At 36.7% G+C, this 14419-nt stretch overlaps 3 protein-coding genes across 3 annotated transcripts in view; 2 read left to right on the top strand and 1 right to left on the bottom strand.

Annotated features, from left to right (window-relative positions):
- The window catches only part of LOC131842748 (lachesin-like), a 187839-nt gene that overhangs the window by 69995 nt on the left and 103425 nt on the right, over positions 1-14419 (top strand). The window lies entirely within an intron of this gene.
- Positions 4681-7198, top strand: LOC131842747 (elastin-like). Its single transcript, XM_059191311.1, has 2 exons — positions 4681-4732; positions 6609-7198. The coding sequence occupies exons 1-2, from the start codon at positions 4702-4704 to the stop codon at positions 7196-7198; spliced, it is 621 nt and encodes a 206-aa protein (XP_059047294.1). The 5' UTR covers positions 4681-4701.
- On the bottom strand, positions 9294-13941 carry LOC131842781 (uncharacterized). The gene is made up of 4 exons (XM_059191349.1): positions 13911-13941; positions 12826-13050; positions 11102-11382; positions 9294-9641 (listed from the first exon to the last, which is right to left on the bottom strand). The coding sequence occupies exons 1-4, from the start codon at positions 13939-13941 to the stop codon at positions 9294-9296; spliced, it is 885 nt and encodes a 294-aa protein (XP_059047332.1).

The following is a 14419-nucleotide window of genomic DNA, read 5'->3' as shown; positions in this document are numbered from 1 at the left end:
GGTGAATATTACATCATTAATCATTAATTCAAAAGAATGAATAAATGCATTCAAAAAAGTATCATTACATAGTGTAAAACAGTCGCTGTCGCTTTCTGTCTCTATATATGCATAAATCTTTAAAACTACGCAACGGATTTTGTAGCGGGTTTTTTTAGTAGACAGACCGATTCAAGAGGAAGGTTTATATATATAATACATGTACACTCGTGCGAAGCCGGGGTGAGTAGCTAGTAAAGTATAAAATAAAGTCGCTGTACCTGTCTGTCCGTCCCTATGTATGCTTAAATCTTTATAACTACGCAACGGATTTTTAAGCGGTTTTTTTCAATAGATAGAGTGATTCAAGAGGAAGGTTTATATATATAATACATGTACACCGTGCAAAGCCGGGGCGAGTAGATAGTGAATAAATAAATGAATATATTACCTAGAAATACGATTATCCCTGCCAGTAACATATCGAATCACTGTATAATATAATGTATGTATAAAACCTTGATTGAACTGCAATCATTTGATTAATGATTAATGAATTGTTTGATATAATTGTGATTATTAAATATTTTCAAGAGCTACGTAAAAACTTCGCGCTCGATTTATAAAATACGAGTTTTTCATGTTTTGTAAATAGAAATTAATATATTCGTGATACACGGTAGTCTAGTGGTTCATATAGCTTTACTTTTGATGGTCGTGGGTTCGATTCCTAGCATGATACAAACGTATTCATGAGTATGATTGTTTGTATACGTCTGGGCTGTTTTTTTTAATCGGAGTTTTTTAGGTGGCAACCTAAGGTGGCTCTCCAGAGAATTAATTAGAATAAAATCAAATATATCATTACATAGTATAAAATAAAGTCGCTGTCGCTGTCTGTCCGTCCCTATGTATGCTTAAATCTTGAAAACTACGCAACGGATTTTGAAGCGTTTTTTTTTAATAGATAGAGTGACTCTTGATCTCATCCGTCATACTCGTGAACGGGTGCTGCTTGTGTGGACTGGTCTGCTCTAATCACTATGACTTATTTTCTCTTATTAATTGTTTAACCAGTTGTTGTGTATTGAATGTTTTTTCTATTTTATTATTTAATTGAATTAGTGCTAATCGGTAGGTTGTATTCACACACTTAAACTTAAATTGTAAGTAAGAATAAATTATTTAAAAGAGCAACACACAAGTTTCTTGCTTGTTCTTCTTGTGATGAGACAGCATTCCGAATGAGTGGTAGATTAAAAAAAAATGTTATGACTATTCAAAAGTGCTTCAATGTAAGTTTATTTGAATAAATGATTTTCTATTCTATTCTATTCTTGAGGAAGGTGTATATAAATATAATAAATGTACACCCGTGCGAAGGCGGGGTGGGTAGCTAGTATTTAATTAATAATTGTTTTATGTTTTCAGGTAAGCAACTGCCCGTCGTTGTATGTGAACATTAAATAATTGCAAAAATTAACTGTAAGTAGATACAATAGAGTTTATATTTAAATGTAGCGTTACTATAAACCGAACAAGAGCATGCAGTAACCCAGTTTTTACCAGCACGGGAGGTAGTCAAAAGTTAATATTATGTTTATATAAGAAATACCATTATCATATGCAACATCATTATTTTAATAAATCTTTATATATAAAAATTCCGTGTCACGTTGTTTGACATACTGAACTAGTTACTCAAATATAGTAGAACTATTAGTTACTTAAGTAAGTATTGTGTTACTCAAGTAACAATTTATTTATTTATGTCAACTTCGCTATTTGGTAGTTTATATTCATACAAAATTCTTAAATATTTAATTCAGAACATTTATTTAAAAGAGCAACACGCAAATTTCCTGCTCATTCTTCTTGTTAAGAGTCTGCATTCCGGCTGAGTGGTGAATTCGAAAGTGCTTGTATTAAGTTTATTTGAATAAAGATTACTTCTATTTCTTGCGTTTGCCTTTGCGTGTGATCATCTCAGAAACTATTTGATGCTGTGTCTCCTCCAACCACTTTTGATATAATGTTACACATTAACCCCCAACGTGTTATTCATACTTGATTTTTTTATTAACCCTAAGTGCCCTTGATTTGTTTTTCCGGCTCCGACGATTTGTCATTAGCCATACTTATTTAGGAAACATGCTGCAACTTACCAGGACGTGATGGCGGACGTGGACTGGCCACCGCTGGACTCACCACCTGATGCGAATTATATTCACTATACATAAGTGGCACACAATCTACTAAAATACCTGACGTACTATGACATAGAACTAGACTACTGAACCGAATTTAATCCAACTTGAAGATAGGATAGCTTACATCTCAATTAATAGTCGCAATATTATTTAACCTTAGCCACAGCAACGCGTGGTCGGGCCTTATAGTAAATATATATAAATTATTATAAGGTCAAAAAGAAAAATAACCTAAAATTCTTTAATAAATTAACTACGTCGGCCATTATATATTTTATCTACATTAAAAAATGGCGTTTACCCGCTAATTTATATTTTTTTCAAGATGGCCGACTGTCATAATTTTATCGTTTTAAATTAATATTCGCGCCAAAATGTCGTTTGGGGGAACTGTTCTTGTTGAAGGGTGTTTAAAGCGCTCGATTACTGAAATGTCAGACAACGAAATATTATTGACCTTTATTATCCTTTGGAGAAAGTTCAAAACAATGATATTTATAAAGTCATTACATACAAGGGAGTGTGATCCAGGTGAAAAGTATTAGTTTAGAATGTTAGTTAATATAAAAGTTACACATGAATGTGGATGGTTATAAGGGCACGGGAAGGCCGAAAAAGAGATGGATGGACTATGTGAAAGATATGATAAGAAAGGGAGTGAATAACGAGATGACTGCGAACAGGGATGAATGGAAGAGAAAAACATTACGACGACCAGAAATAAATGGGATAAAGAAGAAGCAGATGATTGTTGTTAATATAAGAGGTAATATTTAGTTAGATGTGGACTGTTTTTTTTTAAGTGAAAGTTCTATATTAATAATTCAATACACCCTTATTAATATAGATTTATTAGGATTTTTTGGTCACGAAAAAGCGTTAACGTCGTGTGGAGAGGATTTGGGCTGTTTTTTTAATGGATGATAATGGAATGGTGCACCCGCCTGCGTTAGTAGTTTACGCTGGCGGGGCACCAGTGGAGGATGATAAGATGAACACGAGGTCAGGTCAGTTAGCACATCATGATAAATACATAAACCAGGAATTTATCACGATGGTTTCCAGGGGGAACCGCGTGGAGTTTTCTGATATGGTACATTGCTAGTAATGGGGTTTTAGTCCACATTAGTAACAATCCCCTCTCCCACCAGGGTTTGGGCTATTATCAGTTGCTTGGATCTGTAGCACTGCTACTGTAGGTCTGTTATAGACTCTAAGATACGTCAGATCTACCATCAGTTCGGAATGCTTTCGAGCTGAGACAAGAAACTCAGCTCTTGTTCTTTTCAAATGAGCTTGTACATATTTACAAAAACATAGATTCTATTTTGAATTCAAATTTAGAAGAATAGAGTGACCACCAGCATATGCTATTCCAATTTTGTCAAAAGGAAATAGTCTAATCAGTGCTCGTAACACGAACAGACCAGTCCCCACAAGCAGCACCCGTTAACGAGTATGACGGATGAGCCAGTCATCATTGCACTCAACCATTTGGCTGTGTGTCCAATATTTTGCATCTAATGAATTGGTGCTGACTGCTGGTTTGTATTAACACATTTCGCCTTAAAAATGTAAAGTTACAACTAAATTATTTGAAAGAGCAACACGCAAGTTTCTCGCTCGTTCTTCTTGTAATGAGACAGCTTTCCGAATGAGCGGTAGATTAAAGAAGTGCTGACTATTCAAAACTGCTTCTATGTAAGTTATTTAGATAAATGATTTCCTTTTCTAGAATAGAATAGAATAGAATAGAAAATCATTTATGCAAATAAACTTAATTTAAGCACTTTTGAATAGTCATAACAATTTGTTTTTTATCTACCATTCGTTCGGAAATCTGTCTCATCACAAGAAGAACGAAACTCGTGTGTTGCTCTTTTAAATAATCCTTGTAAGTTTACATTTACAAGTCGAAACGTGTGAATACAAACTACCAACCAGAACTCATTTTTTGGGTCAAATATAAATATGCAATAAGATTAAATCAGTCGTAGTGATAAGATAAATCTATTCTATTCTAACCATATCAAAGGGAGCACATTGATCCAGCCCATCACGCCACACCACCGTCTCATCACTCCTTCTCTGTTTCTTCCATCTTCGTCGAATTGGGCAGTTTTCCGCTCACTTTCTCCTCGCCTTCTTCTATTCTATTCTATTACCGTCTGGCAATAGTCCATCCATCGGAGTTCAAGCGATGTGCTTACTTAAACCGCTACACTACCAAAGCCGTCAATATATACTCTTTTCTTAATAATTTAGTTACTGAAGTTTTATCAAACGAGTCTTATTTATAAATTATAATCTTTCAAGATACGTTTTAGCATTTTTAATTAAAACGACTGTTTTATAAACATTTTGTAATTAGTATTGAATGATTTTGTTTTGTTAAGACATTATGATGGCGGTGGACCGTGATGGATGGGATATCGTAAACAATTGTGATTGATTTTTTTCGTATATAATGTTGGAGTTTTGGATACGACAGCACAGATCGTCGGGATCCAAGATGGCTTCTAAATACTGTTTCTTGTTACTTGGTAAGTATTCTTGTTTTTATATTTTACTATTTAGAGAGATTATTATTATTAAATATACAAATTGAAATCTTTTATATAAAATTCTCGTGTCACAGTTTTCGTTCCCATACTCCTCCGAAACGGCTTGACCGATTTTCATGAAATCTTGTGAGCGTATTGAGTAGGTCTGAGAATCGGCCAACATCTATTTTTCATCCCCCTAAATGTTAGGGGTAGTCCACCTCTAAATGTTTTTCTTTTATTTTAAGGCAAAACAACATTTACCGAGACAGCTAGTAATATATAATGATTTAAATTTCTATACTATATTTGAATTCTAAATCTGATTTTATATTTTATGCTCACTTAGTGTGACGTAAATAAATATAAATAAATAAATATAGTAACAAAAGTAAATAATTATTTAGAATATTCTCTTATAATAAACTAAGACCGGACCTATAAATATAAAAAATAAAAAATAAATAGGCCACATTTCACCGAGGAAACTGACGAAGTTTAGTTGGAACTAAACACAGTTAAAATGTTTAAACGAATTCAAAGCTTCATTTTGCATTTCACCGCTACAATCTGAACTAGTTTTCGCTATTTTTTTATTATTTTGTTTTAATCTATGATCTTATTGTTATCATGATTATTATTATTAATGTATGTATTGCATACGTTTATTCCTTGGTGAGTGCATTGGTATTGTATTGTAATATTCACTGAGAGCATGTAATTTTGTAAATAAATTCGTTCATAAATTCTGAACGACCGATTCCTTACGGTTAACTCTTTAAACGTGTTTAAACCAGCTGTCACTTGTGAAATAGTCATCAATCAAACTATTGATTAAAACGGGAATAAAAAGTCGATGGCCAAATCCGTTGACCCATCATGACAAATTCACCACAATATCACGATGGTTGAGTCAATTTGCCAGCAAAAAAATTCAAATGTGTCATAAAATATTTTCTTTGTAAAAAAGCTTATTATAAAATTGAAGAATTTATAAACGATAATAATGTTCTTGTAGAAAATATCTAACTTAAAATTCATAGCGCTGATAATGTTGTCTGATTGAACAGAGATTAAGTGCGTAGCGGTTTCTATGTTGATCGTCGCATGCCTAATCCTTGTTGTTAATTAAATATAAGTAAATCAATATTTATTTAAAAGAGCAACACACAAGTTTTCTGCTTATTCTTCTTGTGATGAATCTGCATTCATAATAAGCGGTAGAATAAAAAAACTTGACTATTCAAAAGTGCTTATATTAAGTTTGTTTGAATAAAGATTATTTCTATTTCTAATCAGTGAGTTTTGGTCATAACTATTGATCATTGTTAGTGTGCAAATCTACATTACAACTACGTTACAAAACTATAAGATAAAGATTATTTCTATTTCTATTATTTCTGTTTCCAATGGGAACCGCGTGTACAATCTGACATGGTACATGGCTAGTAATGGGGTTAGGAGTCCATTACTAAAAACTTGTTACTTCCCCCTTGTGTTAATTGTTCAGGGTATTGTTACTGTATTCAAATCAAAATATCTTTATTCATGTAGGTCTATTACAGACTCTTATGATATGTCAAATCTACCGTCAGTTCGGAATGATTTCGAGATGAGAAGAACTGACAAGAAACTCAGCTCGTAATCAAAATATCTTTATTCGTGTAGGTCTATTACAGACTCTTATGATATGTCAAATCTACCGTCAGTTCGGAATGATTTCGAGATGAGAACTGAAAAGAAACTCAGCCCGTATTCTTTTCAAATGAATGTTGTACATGTTTACAATAATACGCAGTCATTAGATATCAAATTTGGGAGAATAGAGTGACCACCAGCTATGCTATGTATTAAATATTAAACTTTTTTTTGTTAGCTATCGTTTCTGCCGCACGCTGCAACCCACTGGGTCAGACTACAGTATGCGAAACAGCGCCGAATCTCCTACCAGTCATGCCAGGATATGGAGCAACTACCGTCTGTGAGACCGCCCCTAATGTTCTAGGCCTGGGGTACCCAGGTCTAGGCTTGGGTCTGCCGTTATCTGGCCTCGGAGCATCTACAACGGTTTGCGAGACAGCACCTAACGTGCTCGGTCATGGGGGGTTAGGTCTTGGGTTGGGGGGAATGGGGGGTTATCTACCAGGTATAGGCATGGGTTATCCTTATAACGGATTGGGTGCAACAACAGTCTGTGATACAGTGCCTAATGCCTTAGGTCTAGGTTACCCCCACGGTTTGGGTGGTCTCGGCGTGGGGCCTCTTGGACTTGGCGCCGGTCTCGGATCCACAACTGTCTGCGAGAGCGCGCCGAACGTAGTCGGTTATGGGGGTTACCCCGTCGGTTATCCGTTTGGGGGTATGGGGGCGGTTGGGGGTCTGTCCCCCCTGAATGCCCTAGGGTCTACGACGGTCTGTGACACCGCCCCCAACTGGGGTCTCCCCCTTGGTAGAGCTTTTTTATAAGTAATCGATCTTCCTCGGCTTCTGTTAATACTTCAAATTCTAATGTGAGTATAGGAAGCGCTGGCAGATCATTTCAAAACAATTATAGCTCTAATTCCTCTGATAATAGACACTATATTTCAACGGTCTACACATAACGGTCTCTCACTAATGAAGCAAATAAAAAAACAATTCAGACAAATACAGATTAATCATATTCAGAAACTACATCCCTATATCTATTATCTCCATCTATCATCATATCTAAGGTAACTGGCGTGATGAGAGATAAATAGATAAAACTCCAAACTGTAAATTCCTTTGCCCTTAAAACCAGTCTAAAAAAAATTGCTTGCTTATTAATTGTCATTTTTATTACTCTATTATTTAATTTAATGGAGGAACAGCACAGAGTATTTATCAAAGATTCTGAATTGAATAAAAAAAAATGTTATGTATATTGGATATCGAAATTATTGTATTATTTTTATATGTTTATATATGACTTTTGGCGTAATAAAATGTATATATTATATTTCTGGATGTTTTACTTTCGTATTGTCGTATATTCACTATGACGTCAACAGATGATACTTAACACAGGTCAACACAGGTCTTGTTTCTTCATTTTATTATCTGTTTTTTGAACAAATAGGTATCGTGAGGTTAAAAAGCTGCTATTAAGGGTTCCAATTGAAACTATTTATATTTATTCAATAGGGAAGAATAGAGAATTTATTAAATAAAAATACTATAGGGAGGTCACATCAAACAAATTAATTTAAAAAGCATGATGGAAGATCGCGGAAAGTGGCAAGAGCTCCACCGACAAGAGCGTAGCTCTTAAATTATGAATGAATGAATGAAGGGAGGTCATTAAAACAAAAAAATCTTAATAGCGCATCTACATTTACCTGTGGCGCCATCTAGTTTGCACGGAGTGAACTAATATTAATCATTTGGAACTATCTTAAACAGTTTTTGGGTATTTTTATGGCTGTATGAAGAAAATACTTTAAAATAATAGAATAAATTTTTCATATACACAGTTTTATTATTTGACTAAAAAATAATGAAAATAAATACGTCACGTTTGAAATTTATATTAAACAACATCAATATCACCACAAATATGGGATTAAAAGCCATATCGAAAACAACGACAATATATATTTCAGTGTCCAATAAAAAAAGTTGAAGTTTTTTTGGGATGAAATAGAAATGTTGCACCCGCCTGCGCTAACGGTTTACGCTGGCGGGGCACCAGTGGAGGATGATATGATGAACATGAGATCAGTAGGTCTACCACGAAGTGCAATTCAGAAATTTCGGATCGATATTTCGTGTGATTCGTACCATGAAAAACGTGCATTCCGAAATCTTGCCCGAAAACGGAGAATATTGTTTCGATCGTCCCAAATCGTACCATCAGGTCAGTTAGCCCATCGTGACAAATTCACCAGGAATTTGTCATGATGGTTTCCAGGGGGAACCGCGTGGAGGTCGACCAAACATGGTACATTGCTAGTTCCCATTACTATCAATCCCCTTCCCCCTGATGAGGGAAGTTAGCTGTAACTCATAAACAAAAGCTGTGATTGAAAAATTGTTGCTATATTCAAATAATACGCGTTAATTCGAGGTAGAAACGGAAAAAGAATCGTAGCAAACAAACTTTTTTTTTAATATGTACTGAACCGACTGTACGGCGGCCATGACGCGCGCGCATTGTGTTGTGAATTAAAATAAATTAGAACTGTGAAACTTACTGTGAAACTGGAAAGCTAGCGAAGATATCTTCGAGACCCTGAAGCCCAAGAAATCCGCAGAACCATACAGGTACATACTGACGCTTCCACTCATTTTACAGAGAGTAAATTCCCTAACATTTTGGTATATATGATAGTAGTAGCAGTGTAATATTTCTGACTACCCCATCTGGGGTTAGAGGCATGAAGGTATATTTATTTATAATAAAAATAAAACTAGAATATCATTGCTGAGTGTACCCGTAGTATATTTAATTCGATCACACATATTTACAAAAGTAACTTAAATATATCACAAATACATATTAATAAATACAATTATATATATACATTTTTAGAATGATACATTATCCGAAACAGGGAGGCGGGCAAGGGTCACTAGGGGGCTGGCAAGGGTCGCATGGGGATTGACAGGGATCGCAGGGGGGTTGACAAGAGTCACAAAGGGGTTGGTCGCATGGCTGTTGACTTGTTTCGCAGGGGGGTGGGCACGTGTCGCATGGGTTGGGGCAAGGGTTCTGGCTAGGTGGTTGACATGGGGATCTGTATGGTGTTACGCTAGCGCAACCGATGGTTCTAAAGCAGGTTGGAGGGTTTGGTCTGAAGCAGATTATTGGAGGGGCTGGGACGATGATTTTGGGCGGCTTCACGATGAGACTGTCAGGGGTTGGTGGTTGCACTTGTTGGGGTTGTACCTGAAATAAATAATAATAATAATAATAATAATCCCGGAGAGTCACTCAGACATGTGCTTTCGGGTTGTTCAGCTCTTGCCAACACTGAGTACTTGCACAGACACAACCAGGTAGCCAAAATACTCCATCAAGAACTAGCTCTGAAATACGGCCTCACGAATGAGAGGTTGCCGTACTATAAGTACGAGCCCCAGCCGGTCCTCGAAAGCGACAGCGTCAAGCTCTATTTTTCCATCATCACGGATAGGACCGTTCTTGCGAACAAACCTGATATCGTATATATCGGGCACTTTCGAGGGTTTTTGGTGGACATCACCATACCGCACGACGAGAACCTCGTGAAAGCCGAAACTGAGAAAAAGAGAAAGTATCTCGACCTGGCTCACGAGGTGACCGAAATGTGGGGGGTGATGTCCATCGAAATCATTCCAATCGTTATGTATGTCGGTGAACGGTCTTATCCCAACCAGTCTGGAACAACATCTCAGACGGTTGGGATTCCGGGGCGGTTCACTCCCGGGAAAGATGCAGAAAGCGGTGCTGTTAGATTCTGCCCGCATTGTACGCCGGTTTCTCTCCCTGGGGCGCTGAACTCCGGCCGACTGTGCTTCTGCCGGGGGTATGTTGCCATCTCCTCTCCTTAAGAGGGGAGATGAGAATTTTTGGAAAAAAGAAAAAAATAATAATCTTAGGACAATTCACACAGCGCCATCTAGACCCAAGTTAAGCTAGCTAAAGCTTGTGTTATGGGTACTAGATAACTGATAAATACATAGATATTTTTTTTTGTAAATACATACATATTATATATAGAAAACACCCAGACCGATACAAACAATCATACTCATGAATACAAATGTTTGTGCCGTGCGAGGAATCGAACCCGCGACCATCGGTCGTAAAGCGGTGTACTAGACCGCTGGACCACCGAGGTCGTCACCTGAAATAAATATTTATTTAATCAGACATGATTTTTCTTTCTTTCTTTTCATTGAATAAACAGCCTATTTATTTAATTATTTATTTATTCTAAACATATTATCATAACAATGTCCAAAAATATTCGTATATTAAGAATAATAATATATAAATCCTAGTGATAATAATAATAATCGTTATGTCGGTGAACGGTCTTATCCTAACAAGTCTGGAACAACATCTCAGACGGTTGGGATTCTATATTTTTATACTCACTTTTGACTAGATGCAGATATTGGTGCTCTTAGATTCTGCCCGCATTGTACGCCGGTTTCTCTCCCTGGGGCCCTGAACCCCGGCCGACTGTGCTTCTGCCGGGGGTTAGTTGCCATCTCCTCTCCTTAAGAGGGGAGATGAGATTTTTTTTTTAAGTTTAAGAAATAGTAATAATTAATTAATTGAGCTACAGTATTGGTTGTAAGTTGTAAAAAGTTGAAACATACGTTTAGATCCCCTTATGTTTAATAACACAGTGAACTTACCCTGATAGGTGGGGGTCTAGGCACATACACAGGGGGTGGTCTGACCACAATGGGAGGCGGGCGTGGTGGGACCACGGGTGGGGGTCTGACGCACATCGTTGGGGGCTGAGGGGGCTGCAAACATGGGGGTCTGACTGTGATAGGTGGTTGCTGTGGCGGCTGCACAGGAGCTGGCCTCACTAAGATACGCCCAAGAGTTGAAGGGCGGATCGCGCCAGGTCGGACGACTATTGGCGGTGGAGTCGGGAATCTGATCTGCCCTGGCTTTATAAGAACCGTATCTGAAATTAAAATTGATGATGAGTTCAAAAGAATGAATAAATTCATTCAAAAAGTATCATCATTAGTATCATAGTATAAAACAAAGTCGCTGTCGCTGTGTGTCCCTATATATGCGTAAATCTTCGAAACTACGCAACGGATTTTGAAGCGGCTTCTTTTAATAGGTAGAGTAATTCAAGAGGAAGGTTTATATGTATAATACATGTACACCCATGCGAAGCCGGGGTGGTAGCTAGTAATTTATAATTCACTGTGTGATTTGCCCTAAGATTATTATATATAATAATAATAATCTCAGGACAATTCACACAGCGCCATCTAAACCCAAGTTAAGCTAGCTAAAGCCTGTGTTATGGGTACTAGACAACTGATACAAATACATAGATTTTTTTCATAAATACATACATACTATACATATGTATAAAACAGCCAGACCGATACAAACAATTATACTCATGAATATAAATGTTTGTGCCGTGCGAGGAATCGAACCCGCGACCATAGGACAGTAAAGCGGTATGCAAAACCGAGCCTTTCAAATATATAGGTATATTAGACACTAGCTGTGACCGTGACTTCGTTCAAAAACACTATCGCGATTATCTTTTTAATTTCGACCAAATTTGATTACAATAAAAAAGGTTATAGTGAGTCAATCTTAAAAGATAGACATACACTGTCGAGGACATTTATTTATATCATTTAAAGAGGAATAATTCTTTCATACATATGTTTTGGGTGACTTGAACCGTTTACGCAGCGCACGCAACGGAAGCCCTCAAATATGAATAATTATCACCGTTTTTGCAACATTTTTCATTGCAGCTCCGCTCCTATTGGTCGTAGCGTAATGTTATATAGCTTAAAGACTTTCTCAAAAAATGGACTATCCAAAAATGAAGACTTTTTCAATTCGAACAAGTAGTTCCTGAGATTAGCGCGTTCAAACAAACGAATAAACTCTTCAGCTTTATAATCTTATTATATTATATATATATATAAAATTCTCGTGTCACAATGTTAGTTACCATACTCCTTCGAAACGGCTTGACCGATTTTCATCGAGCCGTCCCGGCTTCGCACGGGAACATTAACACGCTTTTTTCGGAGTACTCTAATGCAGCTGGCCTTTACAGCCTCACCGGACGATAGGGGGCGAGTGCAGATGGCACTCCAAACCCTTTGAAGGACTTGGAGCGGCTGAAGGCTAACTCCAGCCTGACGGCATAATCAGTAGGTCTGAGAATCTACTATCTACTATTTATTTTTCATGCCCATGAGTGCTAAGGAATATCCACCCCTAACATTATTTTTTGGGCAAAATTTTTTATTTATATTTTTTTAGTATGTGTCATTAAAATACATACAACCCTAAATTTTCACCCTTCTATCACCAACCCTAGTATTTGTATAAATAAGAAAAATAATATTGTAAGACTTACTTTGGGGTGCCTGTCCATTTATGAAACGAACTCTCGGCTCGCAAGGGTTGCACGGCCTAATCTGTATGATCCCCGAGCCCCCGTTGGATGCATCGCAAGGGTCACAAGGGGACGGAGGGGGGCAGGGACACGGAGGGGGACAGGGGGATTCACAGGGGGACTCGCACTGGCACGGGCATTGTGGAGTAGGTACCGGCTGTGCCAAGGTTGATCCGAGTAGCAGAACTGCAAAAATATATATATATATATATATAGTATTATAGCGTAGTGGTTTGCAACTCTATTTTGTATCGTAATAGTCGTAGGTTTGAATTCGAAAGACACCAAATTTGTGTGATAATATATTTAGTAGTGGTTTACTACTCTATCTTATATCATTAAAGTGGTAGATTCGAATCCTAAAGACACCATTTGTGTTTTAATTTATATGTATTGACTCTCTGATGAATATAACACTGTTAACAGACCAAAGTGCAATAATTCTAACTTTAAATCATTTATTCATATAAAACATGTCCATTCGTTCTATCCGTAACCCTACCATCCAGTTCAGATAGCTACCTCAGTTGAGAAGTACTGGAATTATTGTATTAAGGTTTCTTAAGGGTCGGCAACGCGCACGTGACACCCCTTGTGTTTCAGGCGTATATAGGCTACGATAACCGCTTACCATCAGATGGGCCGTATGCTTGTTTGCCACCTACACGGTATAAAAAAAAACCGCCCTTACGGAGAGACGGAAATATCATCCCTCCTTCTCCTTGCTCGTGTCCAAAAGATTGAGTTAGCGGAAGAAGCAATTTGGCAGTATACAAACCTCCTCTAAGCTCTAATATTATTTAAAAAAAATATATCTTACCGGATAGTCGTCTATAGGCTACGGTAATTGTTTACCATAAGATGTATGCTTGTTTGCCGTAGGTGGTATTAAAAAAAGCCTCTGACCCTTGCGGAGGGATGGGAACAACATAAGGACTGCTGTCCTCCATCTTGCTGGTCTCCGAAGAATTGAGTCGACGGAAGAAGCAATTTGGCAGTATACACACATCATCTAAGCTCAAGTATTAATTAAAAAAAAATCTTACCGGATAACCATATCACTTTGCCCCGCGCCATCTTGTGGTCGTCTGGTTATTCCAACAACGAAATCACCTATTTATAGATGTATGTTCCGTTGGCATTGCTGAATCAAATTATCGCGAAAAAAAAAGAAATTATAAAAAAAAATATTATAACAATTAAAAAAATAATGTTTCAATTTATAATGCTACGATGCACACGGATTATGTTTGTTTCTAGAACCGTTTTAAATATTTAAAACAAAGACGTTCCGTTATATGATTTCGTGATAATAATAATGTAATAATATATGTTACAGTTTTGATGTTACAAGTTAAATAATGTTTTTATATGAAAATATATCTAATACTCGACGATTCTGTCTCAAAAAACATAACCTACAAATTTCAAAACACATTTTATTCTCCTCGCCAATTTTTATTTCACTAACTCGAGTAACTCATTTTCACAGACAATATAATTTTATTTATTTATGTAATTAAAATTTTAATGCACAAATACAATATATATATAT

This window comes from Achroia grisella, unplaced genomic scaffold, assembly GCF_030625045.1.
Source record: "Achroia grisella isolate CSIRO2021 unplaced genomic scaffold, CSIRO_AGI_Agris_v1 utg2471, whole genome shotgun sequence".
In the NCBI taxonomy this organism is placed as follows: Eukaryota; Metazoa; Arthropoda; class Insecta; order Lepidoptera; family Pyralidae; genus Achroia; species Achroia grisella.
This window is presented reverse-complemented; position numbering and strand designations above follow the sequence as displayed.

What these genes read in the sequence shown, in the direction of transcription:
- LOC131842747 (XM_059191311.1), top strand. Translation starts at nt 4,702, where the DNA reads ATGGCTTCTAAATACTGTTTCTTGTTACTTG. An exon ending in ATACTGTTTCTTGTTACTTG is followed by an intron (nt 4,733 to 6,608) that starts GTAAGTATTCTT and finishes TTTTTTTGTTAG; the next exon opens with CTATCGTTTCTGCCGCACGC.
- LOC131842781 (XM_059191349.1), bottom strand. Translation starts at nt 13,941, where the DNA reads ATGGCGCGGGGCAAAGTGATATGGTTATCCG. An exon ending in CAAAGTGATATGGTTATCCG is followed by an intron (nt 13,051 to 13,910) that starts GTAAGATTTTTT and finishes ATATTTTTGCAG; the next exon opens with TTCTGCTACTCGGATCAACC. An exon ending in AAATGGACAGGCACCCCAAA is followed by an intron (nt 11,383 to 12,825) that starts GTAAGTCTTACA and finishes TTTTAATTTCAG; the next exon opens with ATACGGTTCTTATAAAGCCA.